Source organism: Camelus dromedarius, chromosome 7 (genome assembly GCF_036321535.1).
Source record: "Camelus dromedarius isolate mCamDro1 chromosome 7, mCamDro1.pat, whole genome shotgun sequence".
In the NCBI taxonomy this organism is placed as follows: Eukaryota; Metazoa; Chordata; class Mammalia; order Artiodactyla; family Camelidae; genus Camelus; species Camelus dromedarius.
In genome coordinates, this window is record NC_087442.1 from 21,625,452 (window position 1) to 21,647,682 (window position 22,231).

Here is a 22,231-nt window from a genome sequence, read left to right on the forward strand (position 1 = left end):
GAAGAGGAAGAAGGAGGAAGCTTCTGAGCGTGTCTGCGCACGTGCAGCTTCAGGTCCCCAATATGGAGCAAAAAAACCCACAAAAACCAAAAAACTCTCTGCAACCAGACTGGAAATGTTAAGGATGTGCCTGCCCTCAGGAGCCCTGCAAAAGAAAGGTGTCTACAGCTGTCTGTATTTGGTTGGTCTCGCCCACCACCTAGTTCTGTTCCATGAGGTACAACAGTGGGAAAAGAAAGCAGGACTTGGCAAATGCTAAGGAGAGAAGACACAACCCTGTGTTTAGAATGAAAATGTGCAAAAGCAGAATTCTGACAACCACGGCAGGGCAACTGAAAACAAGTCAAGCCCTGTGACAGAAACAGATGAGGGGGCTCCCAGAATATGGCCTGGACTTCAACTGTCATCACCCCAACCTGGATAAAACTGAAATGCCCCTCGACAGGGAACTGGATCAACAACTGTAGTCCACCAACACAACAGAACACTACTCTGCAATGAAAAGGATACAGCGACAACATGGATGAATCCCAAACACGTGATTCCATTTCTATGACATTCTTGCAAAGGCTGAACTGTAAGGACAGAAAACAGATCAGCGGTCGCCGCGGGCTATGGGAAGGGCTGGGGGCTGACTGCAAAGGGGGCGGAAGAATTTTGATGGCCGTTGTCTTGACTGTGGTGATGGTTACATGTGTACATGTTTGTCAAAACTCCACCAACTACAATTAAATTTTAAAATAAATGAGAAAACATGAACTCAGTAGGCAGACAATGTAGTATTTTCATTCTAAACTCAAGAAAAATTTCCTGGTCAACTAGTTTACATGGAACTGAGAGTGAATAACAAGCTCAAAATTCAGCACAGTAATTGTGTTTTGAGTAAACTACTTTAATCTAATTAGCTATTCAATGCATTAAAGCACTTAAAAAATTAAGCAGAAAATAGTCTGGATGAGAAAACAAGGGGTTAGGAGAGCATAGGGAAAAAAAAAATCTGCTTCCCCAAAGCAGCATGGAAGTATCAATTCCAGGCAGTGGCTCAGAGAAAGCGCACTGCCATCCTCAATTGGCTACACAGAGGAAATGCTGTGTTCAAATAAGGAAAAAGGACCACTAAGTACATATGCCTATTGACATTTCTTTCCTACCTTGAAATAAAATCATTATGTGATCCGGCTTAACGTGAATAAAATAACACCCAATTCCCAATCAAATGAAAGTTCTACACAGGCTCAGAGATTATTCTTTTATTGAATGGCTTTCAGTTTCCCACATTTAACCAGCTGAAATTATGCTGTAAGAACCATTCAGTTTAACCTTTAGAAATGAAGTCACTGCCGTTCAGTGGAAAAATCTGCATTTGATCATTAGGAAATACAATGCCCTTGGCTTATTGTCTAAGACCAAAAAAAGTTGATTTATAAGTTTAGCATAGCCTCATATAAAAGAGTAGAGGTAAATAATTACCTGGTGAAATAGATACCTGGTTAAGATAAGATAAATATATACTTTAGGATAATGTATCACCCACAAAAGCTTGCTCTCTTCTGATCTACACTCCTTTTTCCCTAACGTGGATGACCTAGGCAGTGCCAAGCCACCTCCCTCCTCAGGTCTGCCAATCCACACAACTATCTCAAAGTTAACGGCTCTGTGGTGTTTAGGAGTTTCCACAAACAAACTCCACCTTCTTTCCACCCACAACTCCACCCCAAACAGCCCCTCTTCCCATTTCTACAGACTCTCACTCTCCCAAAGATCATTATTAGAATTCTTGGTTAAATTGATATTCAGTGTTTCTAAACTCCTGACTCTGTAAATCACAGCCATCCCTGGAGCGCTCCCATCCTCGGGTGTGCAGTGCGCGGTGGCCCACTAGGCCTGCTACGCAGCGGGTACCCCGGGCCTTCCCTCCACCAAGACCTTGGGAATTCCCTTCACTTTTCCTGGGTTGTATTTCCCAAATCCAGGCCTTCCCCGTTCTTGGTTTACTCCCCTCTCCTTTGAAAATTTAAACAAAAAAATTCCTATCCTTATTTCATAGAGCAAGTGTCTTATCTAAGGTCAGGTAGGTAAATATAGGATTGCTTTTGTGTATTTTATTCAGGAGAAAGACTATCCTGTCTGTGAGAACTTTGAATCAACAGATAAATTCCTTCTATTATCCATCAGCATCGCAATACACTCTAGTTTTGCTACCACTGGCTGCTTTAGTCATGATAGGAAGAAAACTTATTTTATTGTGAAACAATTTAAAATATGGACATAAGAGATAGTTGTCCAAAAATATCAGTTTGTAACAAAAAAATATTTATAGAGGAGTTTAACACACTGAAAGGCATACCACCTTCTAATTATTTTCAGGTTATGTATCGCTCCAAAAACATGTAATTTATCTAAATTACAAAAAACCAATTTACATAAAATAGACAATTACATTGATAAGAAAACAGTTAAAGGCAGTATTCCCATCTTAAACTGGTAAGGATAAACACAACCAATGGTGGATATGAGAAAAAGGCTATTTTTGACTTTTAACAACTCTGTTACTTTTCTAAGAAAAAAAATAATAAATTGTTATAGCAATACCACAATAAACATCTTGTATGTTTCCAGAAAAAGGACATGAAAAGGACATGAGACTGGTCTAAAAACATAGCTTACACACGATACGCCCAGTGAGAATATGTAACAAAGCACATCAACCAGAGTCTGTAATTCTGGATAACAATTACAAGGCTAGGATGGAAAAGTAACATACAGGCCTGAAACACATTCTTTTCTTTAAAAATTTTAAATCAATTTTTATCACTTCTGAAGTTTCTATGAAATAGGTAAGAATTTATTACCGAACCACAAAATGGCTTGAGAGATATAATTAAAACAAGATGTGCAGAGTAAAGAATTTAAGACAGTCTGATGAAGCTCAAGTTTTCATTTCATGGGCAAATCAAGGACTCAGAGGCAAGAAAACTGATGCCATGCCAAACTCTGCCCCACGTGAGACAAGGACACCACTTTAATAAGAAATCAAAATAAATGTTAAGGAAAAGTTAGATGACTAAAATAATTTTGACACCCCCTAAAAGTACTTTCAACTTTCATTTTTGCTTGCAGACATATTTAGGTCCAATAAATCTTAAACAAAAAGTTTTTTAGTAAGTCTAATTAGTCTTCTTAAATTATTATAACATTTGCAAGACAAAGTTCTAGTTTTTGAAACCGAACAAGGACAACCATTATGGTAGAAATTATTAACTAATACAGAAGGTGGTCAGTTTTAAGAGTAATAAAGGCTGATTGGATTATTGCATTCTATTGATTCTTATGTTGTGGTTGGCTTTATTCCTTTGATATTTATGTGAGTTAAGAAAGCAAAAGCTCTAAACTGTTCTTAGAAACAATGATCAGCCCATATATGTAAACTTAAAAAAAATGTGCAGTATATTGTATACATGTAATTACATGCAATATATTGCATATGAGTAGTCAAATTGTAACAATACTAGCTAATAAAACTGCAAAATATGAAAAGAAGAGTAATGAAGGCATTTAACTGAAACCTAATCATTTTAGCGAATAAAGATTTGTAGGGTGATGAAGCTTAAAAACTTTATGCTATCGTTTGGCCTAAGTTTCTACTTTCTGGAATTGTTCTAAGAAAATAATTACAGACTATGATTTAGCTAAAGGAATCAATGTTCTTTGCCAACAAAAAAAATAACCCAAATAAACTAAATATCCAACAATACATAAGACAGAGTACTAGGCAGACGTTAAAAATGAGGTAAAAGAATAGTATTCGTATAGAAAAAGAATTAAGTGGGAAAAGGAATTCAGCAATGATTCTGTGTCAGACACTGTTCTAGGCACCAACCGTGCAGTCAGGAATAAAACAGAGAAAGTCCCTGTTCTGAAAAAAAACCTTTCATCACTAAAAAAAAAAAAAAGGGGGGGGGGGGAGAAAATGAAAAAAAGAGAGAAGAAAATCCACATTTTGCCGAATAGCTCTATTTTTTTACTGAAAAACTTCTGGCAGTGCTAGTAGAGATGATTTTCTTCCTTTGGCTTATTTATATTTGATGCATTTAAAAACAAAATTGTTGACAGAAAATTTGTGTTTAAAAAAAGTGTTAAGTTTTTGTTTTTAAAAAAGGAAAATACAATTAACATTCAGGGCTGATTCAGTTTTGCCCAGATAAATTTGCAAATTATTCAGGTCAGATAAAGGTCTCTTCAAAAAAAAAAAAAAAAAAGTTTTTTTTGAGCCAACAGTCAACATTCTCCGGAGTGAATTAGTTCTCTATAATTGTTCCATATATTTTGAGACAAATAAATATTATGGACACTGTAATAACGCCTGTGAACTGATTTGGAAAACACCCTGAATTAAAACTGCATGTGAAATTTGCCCCACGATCCCTTCAAAAACAGCATTTAAAGCACGGGCTTTATGGCACTGATGACAGCAAACCAGCTCTTTTCCTAAGGAAGAGAAGATTAACTTAGACAATTGTGGTGCAGAGCCAAGAGGAGTGTTGGCAATAGGTAGAAAACAAACAAAAATCACACATTAGCCTGACGTGAGAGTAAGGAGAATGTGTTCCTAGTAACGTCTGCAGCGTGACGAAAGAAAGCACCCCGTGGCTGGGAACAGAAATAGATTTAATGAAGTCCCCAGAATTCCACACGTGTGCCGGGATAAATGTGCAACGGTAGGCCAGACAATAATAAAACTACCCTTAAAGAAAAATAACTTTAAAGTGGTTAGACATGTAGGGTTTGGGGGTGTGCTGGGGAATTCTATTTCTTCCTAAGAAAAAATAGACTTATAACCCTGCCTCTCACCAGTGACTTCACCACTTCGCTATAATGCATTCGCATGCGGATACTGTACTGCGGTCCTAAATGTGAGATTCTATGAATCTAGCCTATCAATGGAAAACCATGTACCCCAGGATGCGTGAGTGATGGCAGAGAACTTAGACAAAGAGATTTGGTCACGATAACAAATTTCTTCTTCAACCAAAGATCTCCCATTGGTGTCATTTCTCCATCAGTGCATACATAACTATGGATGGCACTTGTGTTGTGAAGTGCTCTCTCTTCTTAGTTTCTAAGATTTTTCCCTCTCACAGCTTGGGAAGCTCCTTTTGAAGTTTCTTTAAGTGTTCAGGTTGGGGTTTGGCCTGGGCCCCTTCTCCTAATTCTCTGCGCAATTTCACACATTCCTGTCTATATGTCCAGAGATTCTTAAGTTTCCTCCCAAATCTGTGCCACCGGTGTTTTATCATATCAGAAAAGCAGCACCACCACCAGATATTTGTGCTGGACATTCGGATATACACACAACATTCACATTCCATCCCCCTTTTTGACCCCCGGTCCAGGCAATGGCCAAATCCTATTAGTTCTTCTACCAAAGTAGACCTCAAATTTCTCTCTCCACGTCCACTGCCACAATGCTAGCTCCAGGCACCATTCAGTCCCCACCAAGCACACTGCAATGTCCTCCCCTAACCAGGTAAAGGTACTAAAGCTACTCTTGCCTCGTCTCTCCACAGAGCAGCCAGAACAGAGGGGAAAATGCAGACTCCACTACTCCGCTCACACGTCACTTTCCACCTCAGGGTCTTCCTGTGGGAATTTTATCCTTCAGCCCCAAACAAGACCTTCAACTAACTCCTCCTTAGGCCTCATATTAAACTCACTTAAGTGGGGGGCAGGGAGGTATATAGCTCAGTGGTAGAGTGAGTGCTTAGTATGCATGAAGTCCTGGGTTCAATCGCTAATAAAAGACAGTCTCTGACCACACGGAAGAAGGTATGGCGGTGAGGACACACTCTCACAGGCTTCTATCTTCTAGCACAACTGTAACCACAGAACAATTGCATATGCTCTAGAATGACTGCATCTGTCTCATTTCATGTTATATCCTCAACACCCAGCACCATGCCTGGAATATAGTAAGCTCTTGATAAATACTTATTGCTTGATCATTCATGTGATCACACTCAGTGTGACAAATTTACTTAAAACACAAGCCATCAACAGCATATGTTACATGTCAAGGAGAGAGAAAAAGGCAGTAAAATAACTCAGGAAAGGAAGGAGTATGATTTGGGACTTGAATTGGATAAAAAGTTCGGGATACAAATACCATTGATGATGGTGATGGATTATTTTAGAGGGCTTTCTGTCTGCTAGGCCGAGCGCTCAGCCATTTAATAACCTCCATCCCCACCACCACCACCACACTGGTCTCTCTTTATCTCCTATTATGTCAACTGCTCTAAATACTCTACATGTATTAGCTCTCATTCAAGCACAGCACAACCTAATGAGGTAAGGGCCATGATTACGTTCATTTTACAGGTGAAAATACTACCGCACAGAGAGGTTAAATAACTTCAAGGTGACAAAGTAATAAGCAGTCAAGCTCGGACTTCAACGTGGGTGACCTGATATTGGAGCTCATATTATTTGTCATGTATTCCACATTGCTGCTGCATTCTAGAAAATACACATCCTTTCTGTTGCATCCTCCTACTGGCCCTCCCACTTCTGGTTACTATCCAGCACAGCTAACCGTGTATCTAGGATCCAGGGTCACCTTTGTTCAAACACAATTTCATAGGGTTTAGGTCACCACCTGGCGGATCAAATCTAGACTAGACTGTGAAGAGATTAAAAAAAAGATCCCTATTTCTTAGGAGTTTAGAAACTACTCAGGACCCACTACACACAGGTCAACCTGTGTGCAATCAATATATCAGCAAGTACAAAATCATGGTAATGAGTGATTGTGTAGAAGTTGAGGGCAGGCATGATGAGAAGGCAGTGGGGATAAAAAGGTGACACTGCCAGGGAGAAGGGAGATGCTCTGGAGGAGGAGGAAGGCCTGGTCAGGAAAGAAAAGCCAGTAACTTAAAAAGAGCAAGTAGCCAGTCTCAGCAGAACGAGAACATGAAATAGCGGAACAGGCCGAATACGATATAAAAGAAGAGCCCCCACAGCGGGTCAAGATCCAGGCGTGTTTCAGGAATGTACTAGGAGAGAATGTAGGTCTTCCTCCAAATTCAAAACCTCTCAAATCTAACATAATATTAAGAATTCTATCATTTCTTCCTCAGAACACCCTTGACTTGGCACAAAATTACTAGGTTATTCCAAAGCAACCCTGAGGTCTGATTCAAAGATATTTATCTGGACATCAACACGGCCAAGAGTATCCACAATTTTGTACAACATATTCTGTAGGGAATATGTTGGAAGCATGCTAACTAAAGCCTTAAAATACGAGTAAGCAGAATGTCTATGTTAGTAAAATGACTTACTTTGAGATGTTTACATAAGCAATAGCCACAGGGCAAAAGGAGTTCAATCCAGGGCTAAGTAGTGTTACGATAGTGAAGTGGAGAGCAAAGCCGGGGCCAGGCAGAGATGCTTCAAGTTTGATCACATCACTCAGATCAGACAACCCAGTCACACACCTGGACCTGGGAATCAGGAATTTTATCAACTGCCTCCAAATACCCTAACATTCATTTAGCCAAGCCTGTAATGGGCTCACTTAGCCCATTTGGACCCATGCAATAGAATCATAGGATAATACCCACATGCACACAGAAAACAGAAAAGCAATGAACAGCATCGACCAGCAAGGAAAGGATCTGTGCTAGAGGCAATTCTCTCTGGAAAGAGTGACACTTCCCTCAGAAAAAAATGCTCCTGGGATCCCTCAATTTCCTTTCTCCTTTCTTTGAACAAAGGAAGAAAGAAAAATCATTACAGCTCAAGACACTGAAATGAAAGCTAGGACCCTGTTTCTAAGGGGCTCATTTGTATGCGTTCCTGGGTGTGAAGTCATAGTTGACAAGGAGTCAGAAGGGAACTAGAAAAATATATGGCAGAAAACTTCCTGAAAACAGAATTCACTGCAGTGACATATCATCTATAGATTATTTTGAAAATAAGATGTTTTAGCGAAAGGAGCTACAAAGTTAAAAAAAAAAAAAAAAAAAGCTGCCCCTAATAGTGCTCTACCTCCAGGCAAGTCACCAGGTCAAACGTTTCTTTCCAAGGTTTTTAAGAGCTGAATTTAAAAAGCTGGGACACAGCTACCAAATGTCAATGGGCCCTGTGTTCAATGTCCAATCCCTCTACCTCAACCTACTATGGTGTCTGGATTTTCCAACACAAAAGCCTGTCGGTGACGGCAGATCAAGTAAGGGACCGGCATGGAATCGGCATTCTGCAGATGAGAGACACATTCACTTCAGAACTTTATGTTTTAAAAGAACTTTCACAACCAAATGACTCTTCATATTTTCAGGCACAGAGTAGGCAATAAAACAAAGATTTTCCAAGCTCATAATCACATGATCTCTTACTGCCCCATGTCAGTTTTGTATTTCTCTCATTTCTGTAACTGATTCCCATCTTAGAGGATAATTTTTAAACAGGTAAAATCGTGACTTTTATTCAAATATAAAATGAAGACGTGTCAAAAGTTTTATTTTAATTAATGAGAGAACCAGAAAGATACTACAAGTGATTCAGAGGAGAATTTGGAGGACAGATATTTACACGCAAATTAGGAATGTTGAAGTGCATTTGCTAAAGATGCAAAGCTGCAGAGGAAAACGACCGAGTGAAAATGTAGTTTTGAAATCATCTTTCTACACAGTGGAAATTAATTGTATCTATACAGGACCACATTTGTACACACAGGAGTCATCTGCATCATCATTAGGTTTCACAAGTTAAATTCTCTCTCCACTGGGGTGCAAAACAGCCCAGTTAGAAACAAAGGGGCAGGACTGCTACAGAATCAGGTAGCCCCCCAAGGGTTTACCAAGCAGTGCCCAGTTCTCCACTCAAAGGGTACCCAGTAATCTTACCAGTTTCAAGGTCTATTAACAATTTCTCCTGATATCCCCAACTATATAAGAGAGGTGAGAGACTATGTCCTAAATTTAGTGCCCTATAGTGCAAAAAAAAAAAAAAAAAAAAAATCCACTAGGAGAACTCAGTTGAAAAGTGGATTAAATTTTTTAAAGAAGGTGCTTAAACACAACCCCTAACTGTGGTAAAGGCTGAAACACAATCTTTTTCAAATTCCAGCCTTTCTTTTCAATTTCATTCAGTATCATGTTCAGCCTAAGAAAGACAGACTTCTCTCTTATTCCCACGGAAAGCAGAAATGCTTTCTGACTTCTTTGTCAGGAGAGAGGGGGACATTCTTGCAAGTTCTGGGGAGTGTGAGTAGGAGAGCTTTACGAAACCAGAATTGGTCACACAGGACTCCTACGGCTGAAAGACTGATGGAGAAAAGGCAATAAAGCAATGCCCTTGACCATCAAGGAGGGCAACCAGCTGAAGCAAACTCCCTGACGTGACCAAGGTCTCCTCAACCAGCCCCAATTCTTTTGCAGAGGGAGGCGGGCAGGGAGAGATGGAAGGCACCACTAGTACTAATCGTGGCTTCCCTGCAAGGGGCCGTCAGATTTCTAGAGGACAGTAAGTCTTCTAGAAAGCAAGGTCAGCAGCCAGAGCTCTGACTCTTACAGGACAGGGTTCCTTTGGGATTTCCCCTGGGCAGCAAGGATGGAGTGTGAAGGGAGCTCTAGTGCTAAGCAAACGAATCCCAGGCAGAACCACAGGCCTTGACCTTGTGTGGTCAGCACAAAAGGGACATTAGAATGTTCGGGGGTTATTCAGAGGCTAAGGGAGAGTAAAAGAGGGAAGAGTTATGAGAACAAAACAAACAAGAAAAGGAGCATTGTGCCATCAAATCACCAGTGAGTGGAAGGAACAGAAAGGGTGCTGAAAGGAACTTCAGGATCACGTGAGGAGGAGGCGGCAGCCTAAAGAACTAGGCGAGAAGACACCTAAGGGCAACTGCTCTTCAACACCGACCCAAGGTATAAAGTCCCTGGGTGACTGTCCTGCTTTTTATCTCCCTCCGATTTACTGGGCAAACCACTTTTTAATTCTCTTCAGCCAAAAGTTATGTTTTAAAACTCTTATATCGAGGTCCAGCTCCACTGGGAGATAAGGAAAGATAACTTCTGTTAGAGTCCCCAAGCCTCACTGAAAGAAAGACTGCTTCCACTACCCCGAGGAAAAGAGGACGGCGCTATTCAAGTTCAAGAAGATGCTGAGAAACAAGGAAATCAAGGAAGAGGTCAGGAGGAAATGCTTAAAATCCTACTTATTTATTGCATTTTAAAGGAACACTGCTATCCTTTATATTTGCAAGTCAGAATCTCACTGGTCAACTCTGCAAGTCTTCATTTCATGACTTAATGGAGAAAAAGGGACCTGCAAGTCTGGCCACCTACCCTCCATCCCCAGGGCTAGCCTTTGGACCACTGTAGGCTCTGGTTTCAGCACATTCATATTATTAATACTATGCCTTTCCAACAAAAATCAGTCATGGATAGAGGAGGTTGCCAAAAAGTCAGTATGTAACATGAGCAAAGAAAACCATCCACAAGGGAGCCCAGCCAGAAGGCAAGGAAGGAGATGAGGAGATCAAAGAACAGTGAAATTTGTTTCCAAGTTATCAGGGTTCCACTCATGAAAAGGCAGAAGATGTTCAGGAGCTGGACAACCCCTGGTAATCTGATCCATTCGGGGGGCTTTTAGAAATGCAGCTTGTAGAGGACAGGATGCTGGGCTAGGCTCTATCCTCTCGTGTGGTGTGGTCAATAAAAACATCCTAACATGCACTAGAGAGGGAAAGGCACACACAACAGGAAATAGAGCAAAAGTTCAACAGACACTGTGACTCACCAAGTCCTAGTGGAAGGAGGCAGAGGAAGAAGTCGGTGCATGCCGGCTACAACCCGAGGGGTGGCGAGCTCATGCTTTCCTCGGAATCGTAATTGATTTGTCTGATTTACCACAACAATGGTAAGCCACGCACCAGCCACATTTTATTGCCTGTTTTACACGTTACATCTGCAGGAGACCGTATTTATTACAGAGCAGGCTACAGCAAAAACAATAATAAACCTAAGATTAGCAACAGCCTTATATTCCACTGACACGCACATTCTGACTCTTCTTATGCCGGAGAGGGAGGGAGCTGAGGCAGGATCAGGGAAAAACAAAACAAAACCCACTAATAATGAAAACATGGATGTATGAAATGAATGAACACCACAGAACCACCCTCCAAAACAAATCAGATCTCATACCAAGTTGATCAAATTCTTAGTTGGTTTTACATTCATTGGAACATCCTGGCCCGAAGGGTAACCCAGTCGATTATAGAAAGGGCAGCAATGACAAGTACTTGGAATACCCCACCTTCGGAAATCAGAAATAAAGGAAACCAGTAATTTCTTGAGGATCCAAACTACCAGGGTTTTTGTTCTTAGTGGTTACCCTGAAAAACATGTGAGGAGATGCAGAAGAGCCAAGTTGAACAAAGCCCCAGCCAAAGGGTGGGTTCAGATGGCATGACGCACAGATGCCGTGTACTTTACGGAAAACACAACACTCGATGTGGAAAGGGATGTAAGAGGCTCAACCGGGGAGAGCAGAACACGAAGTCCGAAGGCACACCTAGCAGCCAGCACACGACCGCCCGGGCCCGGGGGAAGCGGCTGAACGGACGTGAAAAGGTCTGCTTGTTTCAGCACCACGTGACAAAGCCGCCCTGGCAGGCTGGCAGGCAGGCAGGCGGGCGGGCAGGCAGGCAGGCAGGCAGGCAGCCTCTCGCTCCCGCGCTTGGGTGACTTAACTTCCCACAACAGGAAGGCAGCCAAGCAGGCCCTGCACTTGCTGGCTCTCCACAGGAGGGTTTCCATGCACTCTGCCCCTCTCTCAGTGCAATCATCTTGTAAAATACAAGAGAAGAGACAGGGACCATGGGTAGAAACTCAACTCTGAAAAAGTGTGAGGCCTTTAAGACCAGAGCAAACGTACAGGTCAGCAGTCTCACAACTATGATACAACCTCTTCCGTATGGCACACTTCTTGAGTGTGTTAAGGAAACAAAAATCGAGGAGCTTATATATGTCTTTTTCCTCCTTCAAGGACGTGTCCTGGGGGGGGGGGGTCCACACACAAATATCAGGTCACAGTCAGTTATCACGGCAGCATAGTGAAAAAACTGCCAGCTCAACAAAAACTGCCATTTACCACGACCTGCAACCGAGAAGGGGACCAATGGTGGGACACAAAGATTAAAAAAAAACAAAAACGATTAAGCAACTTTAATGAAACCATTATATATGTTGGTGTTACATGGCCCTTATTCTGCTGTTTTTTCCTTCATCCGGATGTCAAATATTTGTCTGACACCACGTGCCTATCCGTCCCTCAGACTCTAACATCGCCAGAATGCCTTGGGGAGCCGAGGACCCATATATCTCAAACAGCCCAAGGGCACACACACGCTGAATGTGACACTGATGTGAAAAGGAGGGAAGGTTAGAAGGGGGAGACAAAACTCTTCTACTACAGAAGGCACCCAAAACCCTGCAATCTAGGTGGACTAATGTGTGATGAAGGTAGACAACAAGGTCGTTCTGACACCTATTAAATGGAAGAGCTTTTTCATGTTCACCCCGCCACGTGATCTAGCTCTCCTCTTTTATTTAAGAGAGAACTGGGAGAGATTAAACTTGCATTTATTTTTCAATAACTTTAGGAGCAAATCAATTCTCCAATATCCAGACGGAAAAGAGAATAAAGATATGTATGAAACCAAGCTACAGTTTGGTGTGGGAATGAGACAAGTTTCCTAAGATCCACTGCTACAAAGAAAAAAGAGAAGAGAAGAGAAGAGAAGAGAAGAGAAGAGAAGAGAAGAGAAGAGAAGAGAAGAGAAGAGAAGAGAAAAAAGAAAAGAAAAAAAGAAAACACACGAAGGTAGGAGGCAGCATGTGACTAAACAAGAGCAGTCAAGATCATTAAGACACTACACCGGGAGCGTCAATGGACAGCAATGCGCCTCTACCTCAAAAACCCGCTGAGGATGTTACTCTGCCACCAATGGGAGACCTGAGCAAGAACGTGGACTCCAAGGCCAAGGGAGCACCACCCCCACGGTGTAATCCAGCTGCTGGAAGGCCCTGGAGTGTGGTCCAGAGGGGAGTGTTTGGGTGGGCTTATCCGCCCTTATTAGCACAAAAGTAACTACTATGTTTTCCAAAACGGTATGTCAAAACTTTTCCCCCAACTGCAGTTGAGTAACCAAAAAATTGCCTTTTGATTACTCCAACATTTTCACCAAAAGGATGATATTAAGGAAAATATGGCTGAGCATGTCACAGCAGATACATACAGAAATTAATAGCTACGTGAACAGTAATTTAGCCCGGAGACCACAGAGAAACGCGGCCTGACAGCAGCATGCTGGGAGAGTCACCCGTTAACCAGGAGCCTTGGTAGATACAACTGAGTGATCTGTGGCTCAAAGGCCATTAGCAACAGGTTTCTGGGCTTCTCACAACGCTCAGCTACAAGGAAGCTCAGTGCTGAAACCCAACAGGGGGCACCACAGCTAGGCCAGGGAGAGCTGGCCAGACGGGTCTGTAAGTCACCACAAGGCACAACCGGCCAGCAGCCAGGCTCAGGGACACAATGTAACAACACAATACACAGAATTCATCGCTGCCCCAGGCTCAGCTCGGCTCTAGCTGTTTTTGTTTACGGTACTATTTTCTTCTTAGAGCCCAAGGCAAGCTCAAGTGTCCAAGCTGAGGTTTACTAGTCCTTCCTCTGTCACCTCCCCTGGGCTATGTGCTCTTCCCTACATATGACCGGCAGCCCCTCCTCACCCATTAGCGACATGAGAGCTGAACTGGATGGTGTATGTCCCAGGAACAGCCCGTGAGCATCCCCTGGCCACCTGATCAAAACCAACACCTGAAGCCTCGTTATCACCTTAGTTGGTTCTATTTCTCTCGAGGCAGCTGCCTGACAATGCTATTGTCTCCCTTCCCCCTTGCAGGTAGGGACTTGAGTTTTGTTCACTGTTATACTCTCAGTGCCTGAAGCAGCTCCAGGCACAGCAGGCACTCAGATACTTGCTGAATAAATGAATAAACCTATTCTCAACTAACAAAAGTATCTAATTCAGCCAGAAGAGTTCCTAAATGTGCAAGGGTATCGTTCTCCTCACTAAAGAGTCCTTTAAACACAGCTTTTCAGAAGCTCAAAGGTATCTGCACCATCTATTCTTCAAGACCAACCCATATAACTGTTAGCTCAGAGGAGGCTCACATATTTCTCCTTAATTAGGGATTAATTTTTAATTAGGATTAATTCTTAAACTTGTCCTAAAACCTGTATTTGACCTTTTTTCCAATAACACTTTCTAGTCATAGAATTAAACAGGGATTTTTTTTCCCCTAAGGTAATTTCATTCTAATACAACGTGAAAGAAATATCTTTTAACTCACGATAATAAGAAACTGGAAAAGCAACACAGTAAAAGTTCGAGCTAGGAGGTTTTATACTCTAGTTTAAATTCTGTTTTCTCAGAATATAAAACAGAGATTCTTTATAGATGCATTAGCAGAAGCCCTGGAAAAATTCACATTCAGTGCCTGAAAACAAACGAGCTACAGAAAACACATAAGCTGAAGTCCTTTAGTGAATGAGCAGCCAAGCTCCTGGCGCCTCCGAGCCACACAGCTCCATTCAGGGACACAACTTACCCCAGATATGTCTGCGACGCGGTGGATAGGCACTTCCTTCTTGCTATGCAATCCTTTGCCATTCTTAATAGCTCTGTAAAGGAAGAAAAAAAAAAAAAGCCCAATGAAATACAAATCACACTAGGAAGGGGTAAAGGGGGTGGGAGAAAGGGGCAAGGAGAGAGGTCGGTCCAGTGGGTGTATGGACCACCCAGGGCATACTGCTGAGCATTTGGCGGAGGGGAGGGTACCAGCCTGCTCTCCGAAGCCCAGTTACCATGACTTGGTCGCTAGTTTCGGTTAACAGTGTGCCTGGAAATCAGAGAGAGCTCCTGAACTTGTTTCCAAATGAAAGGCATTGTTCCAGGCACAAAAGAATCAGTTGGAAGAGCACGTTCCTAAGGAACACAAGTAATAATGTTTCTTTCCGTGGTTAATCACACGAAACGTTTCCAACGCAAAATATGTAGCCACACCAATTTGAATGGAAATAAGTTCCCTCCAGGTAAAAAGATAAGTTGCCTTGAATGAATCAAGAGTGTATAGAAAAATATTTTTAATAGTAGGAGAAAAAAATTAGCCAAGGCTACACAACTGACATTAAGCCTCATTTTCGATCAGTCTCAGGTTGTAATGACACTGGGCTTAGCTGGGGACTCTGGGACTCCGCCACATGTCCGATCAGTAGGTGGCTGGTTCCAACCTCCGACCTTTTAACTCCGAATCCCTTGAGTGGTAGCTTCAGGGACATGATCACGCAAGTAACAATGAAGGACCACAGAATCAAAGCTGACAGGTACATCACCAAGTCACTCTGCTATTAGATGAGACCTCCGTGTGCACTGCCAGCCTGCAGACCCAAGCAGGGGATGCCGCTGTGTAAGGAGATTGAGAAAGAGACTCAAGAATGTACCTGCTCCATGAGCCAGACTTTCCAAATTGTAGAAAACAGGTAAACAGCTCAGACTAGACTCAGCATGTCAGGCTCTCACATTCTGACATTCTCCCCACTCAGGCTCCACTTAATGACCAGAAGTAAAGATCCTAACTTTCTGGATCAAATTTACAAACCAAACCGGGCAGGTGTTGCTCAGTGCAAAGTGGAGCAGTCATTTCTTCCATCACTCCCCACGTAGGGGAACTGTCTCTCACTCAACTGATTTGAAACGTCCTCTGTTCAGAAATGATAAACAAACAAAACACTTACCACCTAGTTTCCATTCCAGGATGAGAGTAAGAAGTTAAAGTACAGGATTAACAAGAAAAAAAAAAATCATCCACACACTCCAATCTGAACTGCTATTTCAAGTTTCTCGAATCCCATGGTTCCTCCTGGATTTGAATCAAAGGCTTCAGTTTTAGAAATTCCAAGGGGGTCAGAATTTCCCGTTTAATTTTAGTCCAGTGATTTGTCAATGTAGGGAGTCTGATGCTGATCATGGACCAGTGCTGACTCTTGAGGTTTAGCCCCTGGTCCCTTCAGGTTTGCAAGCTAACAGTAACTCCAACTCCCCCACCTCTCAAAGCCCTCTGGATACCCTGCCTTGTGTCCAGTTTCTACAGCCTCCTCTGCCAACAACAGGCCCTCTCTCTTTTGCTACTATAAACTCGAAGGTGTAGCCTTAGGAATAAAGCCTTTGAGAGGCAAGTTAAGCTCACTGCTACCCTGATTCTAACTCAGCTTTCTTCAAGGCAAGGCCAGCTAAGCTTTCTGCAGGTCCTGTGGGGGCAAAAACTGCCTACAGCCTTATCCTGTTCTAACAATGAGGACAACCAAAACAAATGGACCTGCTCAATAAACAGACGGTTCATGTGAGAACACTGCTGAACTCCCGGCCTTTCCTGGGGGCTGGAGAGCATCTCATATATTACGAGGGAAAAAGAACGGGCCTGAGCAGTAAGACAGAAAACAGGCTCTCAAGGAAGAAGCAGTGAGGTGGTAAACTGAAACTCTGCTTTTTTCTCTGTGACCCCAAAGTAGCTCTGTGCCAGAAGCAGAAATCCAGGCCTTCACCAAGATTAAACACGCTACCCAAAGGAGAAAAACAAAACATCCTGAAGCAGACAGCATGGATCACAGTAAACATGTGACATCTGAGACAGACTGGAATTCTGTAAAACTGTCTAAATATTAAGGAAAAAAAATTATGTTTACCTTATTCCTAAGAATGAGTATCACTAGATACTTATTTGCATTCAGGCATTAATTCTGGAAAAACCTTCAAAGACATCATCTTTTCATATCTTTTTTTTTTATTGAGTTATAGTCAGTTTACAATGTTATGTCAATTTCTGGGGTACAGCACAATTTTTCAGTCATACATGAATATACATATATTTGTTTTCATATTCTTTTTCACCATGAGCTACTACAAGATCTTAAATATATTTCCCTGGGCTATACAGTATAAACTTGTTTATCTATTCTATATATACCTGTCAGTATCTATAAATCTAGAACTCCCAGTCTGTCCCTTCCCACCCCCTCCCCCCATCTTTTCATACTTTAGATATGACTGCTATCTAAATTTCAAACACATTCATGAAGGAGCACCATATACAGACTGAGAAATAGTTCTTACTGTTAGCTCTTACCCAAATAGAGACAAAATTGAGAGTTAATAATCTGTACACACTAAGTACAAACGACGCCCACCCAGGAAGCACTCTGAAGCGTAAGTGGTACACTGGACCCCGGCCGCCACGTGTGAGGGATCTCAGGGCAGTGAGCTCAATGGTCTAACACACCAGCTGGGGTCTCCCTCCCCGTGTCAAGACATCCCCAGAAAACCTCCTCCAGCCTGATACGAGGCCACAGCAAGGGCTTCTCCTTGAGAGAGTACCTGGGGGAACTGCTGGTGTAGAAATTCATGTTTGCCTCTCAAAGAGGTGAGGAACAAACATGAGTGGCAGGCTTACCACAGTGCTTTGCCAACAGGAATACAATATACACCTTTGTTTCAGGACGTAAGCATCCATACATGACACGACTGCCTATTACCAGTTGTATTTATGGAAAATGAAAACGTGGAGATCCTGGTCCTGGTGTCTTGCCATGATTTCTCGGTGGGGCTCCCCTTGCATCTGACATAACCCAGTTTACAGTGGGATATGTCTGGGGAGCTGTCTTTGGGACCTGGGAGGGTAAGCCAGGTGGCAGGTTTGCTTCCACTGATGCCTGCTCCACAGAGCAAACAGAGACTCCCCTCCCCGCACTTCCTGCAGGAGGCTGCCTCCACAGCGCCACATCTCTTTTCATTAGGCAGGGAATGAAACTCCCGACTTCTCAACTTCGCCTGCTGTGTCTGCTTAATAGCTGCTTTCTCACAAAGGCAGGCTGGAGCTCCGGCCAGCCAGGAGAAAGGAAGCAGTGGGGCAGAACACAGCCTGCTCCTCACTGAGGCTTTCTCCTCCCAGGAGCCGCATTACAAAGATGGAAAAGACCAGCAGTGTCAATAATGGACAGAAATCATCATCCGCCAGGAAAAGTGAGGCTCCGGCCACATACACACAAAGAGATATCAGTGAAGGAGACGGACGAAAACTCAGGTTTCTAGGTTGTTTCTAAAAGCTACAGCACATGAGAGGAACCTCATTCAGATCACCGGAAAACTCTTTCTTTAAACAACAAAGTCTGAAATCCTCCTGTGTGAGATGCTACTGCCTTCCCACTAGAAGACAGAACCATCAACTCTGCAAAGGCAGACAAGGGTGCTGTTAAAGGGAGATCGCCCTGCTACCTTAGCACAACAGGATGACAATCCAGCACTCTTAATGCAAAGAGTTTGCTCTATAGAGTAAACATTATAACCTACAACCTAAAATAGGTTTTGGGGTCCCTTGCGCAGGAGAAAAACCTCCCTCTCCAAGGCAGAAGCCTTAGTACCAATGACATTATGTGTCACCAGTTCATCTTGTGCCAACAAAGAGGCCATGATCTTAATTCCAATTCAATGATGGTAGGCTGTTATTCTGAACAAAAGGTTTTGTGAAACCTTTTACAGAAAAGGTTTTACAGAAAAAATTCAAAGAATGTACAGTGAGACCTAACCGTACCCCAATCCTAAAATAGTTGTCCTATGAGAAATTCTTAACCTGGTGACGTAAGTGAGCTTCACTTCAGATGCTGGGAGTATCTATTAGCTAACCTAAAACAGGAGTAGAATTACATATATGAATTGTTCTGGCGAATGGGAACTCCAACAGAGTTTCGCAGAAAGAACCACTTTCATACATAAAAGGGATCTAAAGAAAGTGATGGAAAGTACACAACAGCGGCAGCAGGGAATGACGAAGCCAGGGAGGCTCCAGAGCTGAGATCAGGAGCCCCTGAATCCAGCTTCCCTTTAACAACACAGTCTTGGTAACCAGGAACCAAAGTGTCCCTTAACTCTGCTTCTAATTCACTGCCTACATCCAAAACTTTTTTCCTTCCTAATTGTGCTCACTTCGCTCTTCTGTTACCCTCTTGGGCCAGGCCCTCACCAACTTATTCCAAGGTAACCTCAGGAGTATTTTAACCAAATTCACTCAGTCCCTTTCGACAGCGCACACCACTGCTCCATGACTTCTCCACAAAAATCTATTTCTAATCATTTTTTTCCCCTACTTAAATCCATAACAAAGACCACCAGCCTGTGACATCAAGTGGAAAGTATAATGCTTAGCTGTCACGGACCCCAGTTTATGTCTTCCCATGATTTCCACATTACTCCTTCTAATCCAGTTAGGTCCATTTTCTACATGCCCCCTACGTGCAAGTTATCCACTACACTGTCTTTATAGAGCCACGCTGGAGGAAGAAAAGAATGACAGCTCATCTGCAGCCATAACCAAACCACAATCATAGAACAGTTGTTGCCCGGGAATTTGTAACCTGAGGTCCTAGGTGAGGGGCAGTTTGAAGGCTATGAACGTAGAATGATATGTGTGAATGTGTGCACGAATGTAATTATGAACGGCAATGTGGTACTTTCAAACTGTATCATGTGTTCATCTTTACTTCTACAGCTAGACTATGGGCCCCTTGAGGGTTAGGATGCTGTCCTTAATATCTGTCATGGTATTTAACATAGAGCTATATTCACATAGTTATAAACTTACGGTCATCTAGTTCAGCTACTGTGTATCTAGTAAAGCTGAACAAAAGCCGGGTGACTAGTGCAGAGTGCTAAGGGTATTTCAAATCGGAGGCACGGGCAGTGCCAATGTGAGGGGAGGCACAAGAGGGGAGTGTATGGCTCTCCTGGAGGCACAGGTGTTTGATACACGCCCCAGGTCACAGACATCTTGGTCTTGCTACTTGGAGGGGTGCAAGGCGGAAGAGCTTGAAGCCGGGCCGCTGAGCAGACGCAGATGTGCACGAAGAACCAGAGCCTCACACTCCCCTCCATCAAGTCTCCTAGACCTAGAGGAGGTGGTCAACGGTCTCAACGGCAGGGAGCGGGAGCAGAGCTCTGGCCCCCACAAGAAACAAAACAGAACCAAGTGGTAGGATCATCCGGAACACCTACCAGGTAACACAGGATAAGTGACTAAGGAGAAAGGGACATAATTCCAACAGAAAAGGTTAAAAAGCAGAACAAAGAGTGAATAACTTCCTAACTTCTAAAGGACCACTCGCCGTGTTTTAGATCACATTGATGAATACAGGGTTTCAGCATGAACCCAACACAGGTAACAGAGAAAGGACAGCAGCTTCCTTTGGCCCTTTTACTGATTCCTTGGCAACTGGAGGAAGCTACAGGGTCCTGACCCTCAGAAAATAAGACACAGGTACACAATGGTAGGTGGAGGTGCCAAGATTATGCAGCTGAATTTTCAATGCTGCATATCAGAATTACTGCTAAGACAGAAAAGATGGAGAGTACACAGACTAGAAAGGAGGAAATTGAGTCCTACAGTCAAGGCAAGGTGGGCAGACTAATGAGTCAGGAGGTATTATGAGGCATTGAAGCAAACAACAAGGAACTTGAGGTCATCACCTCATCTAAAACTAACACAAGACCAAACAAAGACACATGCTATAGCGCCACGTCTGACAGATCCACAGTGCTCAGGTAAGGAGGGGGCGGACCCAACTCCGCGGCAGAGAACCACCAGAGAAGAGAGGCAGCCCAGTACTAGACTGATGAGAAACACAAGCAAACCATGTCTTAGATTTGGACCAAAGGACTCCTAGAGCCAGGCAGAAACGGCCAGTGCCAGTCTAAAGGCTTCTTGAGAGGACAAGGTCTCAGAGAAAGATGAGATTAGCAGCAACGATAGCTCAAAACTGCCCCAATGTCACTGGTCTTATGCTTTTTTCATGTCCTGATCACCAAGACAATTCAGGCCCAGAAGAAAAGTGGGGGAAGGAATGATCCATAATTCTATTCCACATCATTAACATAATTTCTAAGTGTTTATACATACATACCCACCTACTTACACTTGAAGAAAATAGTGGGTGAAGTTTTGGAGCCCTTTTTTTCTCCCAGAAATAACTAAAGGAACACTTCTTTATGTTACTAGTTCTTTTTTAAACATCATTTTTAATAGCTGCACATATATCCATAACATGGATGCACATTCCATAATTTAATCAATTGCATATTGCTAGATACTTATGTGAATGTAATATTCCAGTATAATACTTCCAGTACTATAAATAATGCCACAAGGAAGAACTCTTAAATGAACTGTTAGGCACCTCCACTATTTATTCCTTAGAATAAATTCATACAAGTGGAACGGCTGGTCATAAGTCAGCAAAGCACTATTCCGTTTTCCACCTCCCTTCCCCAAGGCACCCCAGATAGAATAAGCCGTGCCTCGTGGACTCTGTGGATAAACCCTTCAACTTAGGTGCCCTTTTCCCACACATCCCAGAGACCCACTTATACCTCTATGCTTATAATTATTGTTGCAATCCAAACTTGCTCATACAAATCCTCATTAGACCATGCATTTTTGTTTTTATATATCAATGCGCCTGATAAAATATTTGTTACTGTAAAATGAACAAATCAGAGAAAATTTTAATGCTTTTTACTCAGTCAAAAGATGCAACAGACTTACTTTTTGGAAAACTGTTTTTCTAAGTGAGTACATTTACCGGGACCTGCTGGAAAAGGCTTAGAGCTGTCTGCTAGAGATTTGGCTCTCCGAACTTGATGCAGAAGCAAGAGACTTGGGAAGTAAGCCTTCTCAACTTCTGGGCCCAAAGCTGGAGGAGGGGAGTCGGGGGCAGCTTAGGGGATAATGTGTGCATGAGGGAGTTTACAAGAAATTTAGATGCAAAGAATCCTATAAATGAGAGAAATCTATGAAGATTTCCCCTTCACAAGTAGCTATAAAATTCTGTGCATTGATGTATCAGTGATTAATTATTTGAACTACAGATCTCCTGAGAGATTTCTAAGGATTAAAGCAGAAGTAGGCTAAGTGTATCTGTAATAGAGACTCAGCTCTCTGACCCACTCAGCCACCTGACACTGCAGATGAGGCACATCAAGGAAGCACAGCAACCCTCAAGATGATTTTGCATGAAATTAGCCAAGAGCTGGTGGAGGCTACTTAGAAGGAAT

At 42.6% G+C, this 22,231-nt stretch overlaps 1 protein-coding gene across 1 annotated transcript in view; it reads right to left on the reverse strand.

Moving 5' to 3' along the window:
- SND1 (staphylococcal nuclease and tudor domain containing 1) overlaps positions 1-22,231 on the reverse strand; it is a 379,791-nt gene that overhangs the window by 149,428 nt on the left and 208,132 nt on the right. Inside the window, exon 14 of the mRNA XM_010975627.3 lies at positions 14,685-14,757. Within this exon, the coding sequence (XP_010973929.1) occupies positions 14,685-14,757 (73 nt within the window). The remainder of the gene's footprint in view (positions 1-14,684; positions 14,758-22,231) is intronic.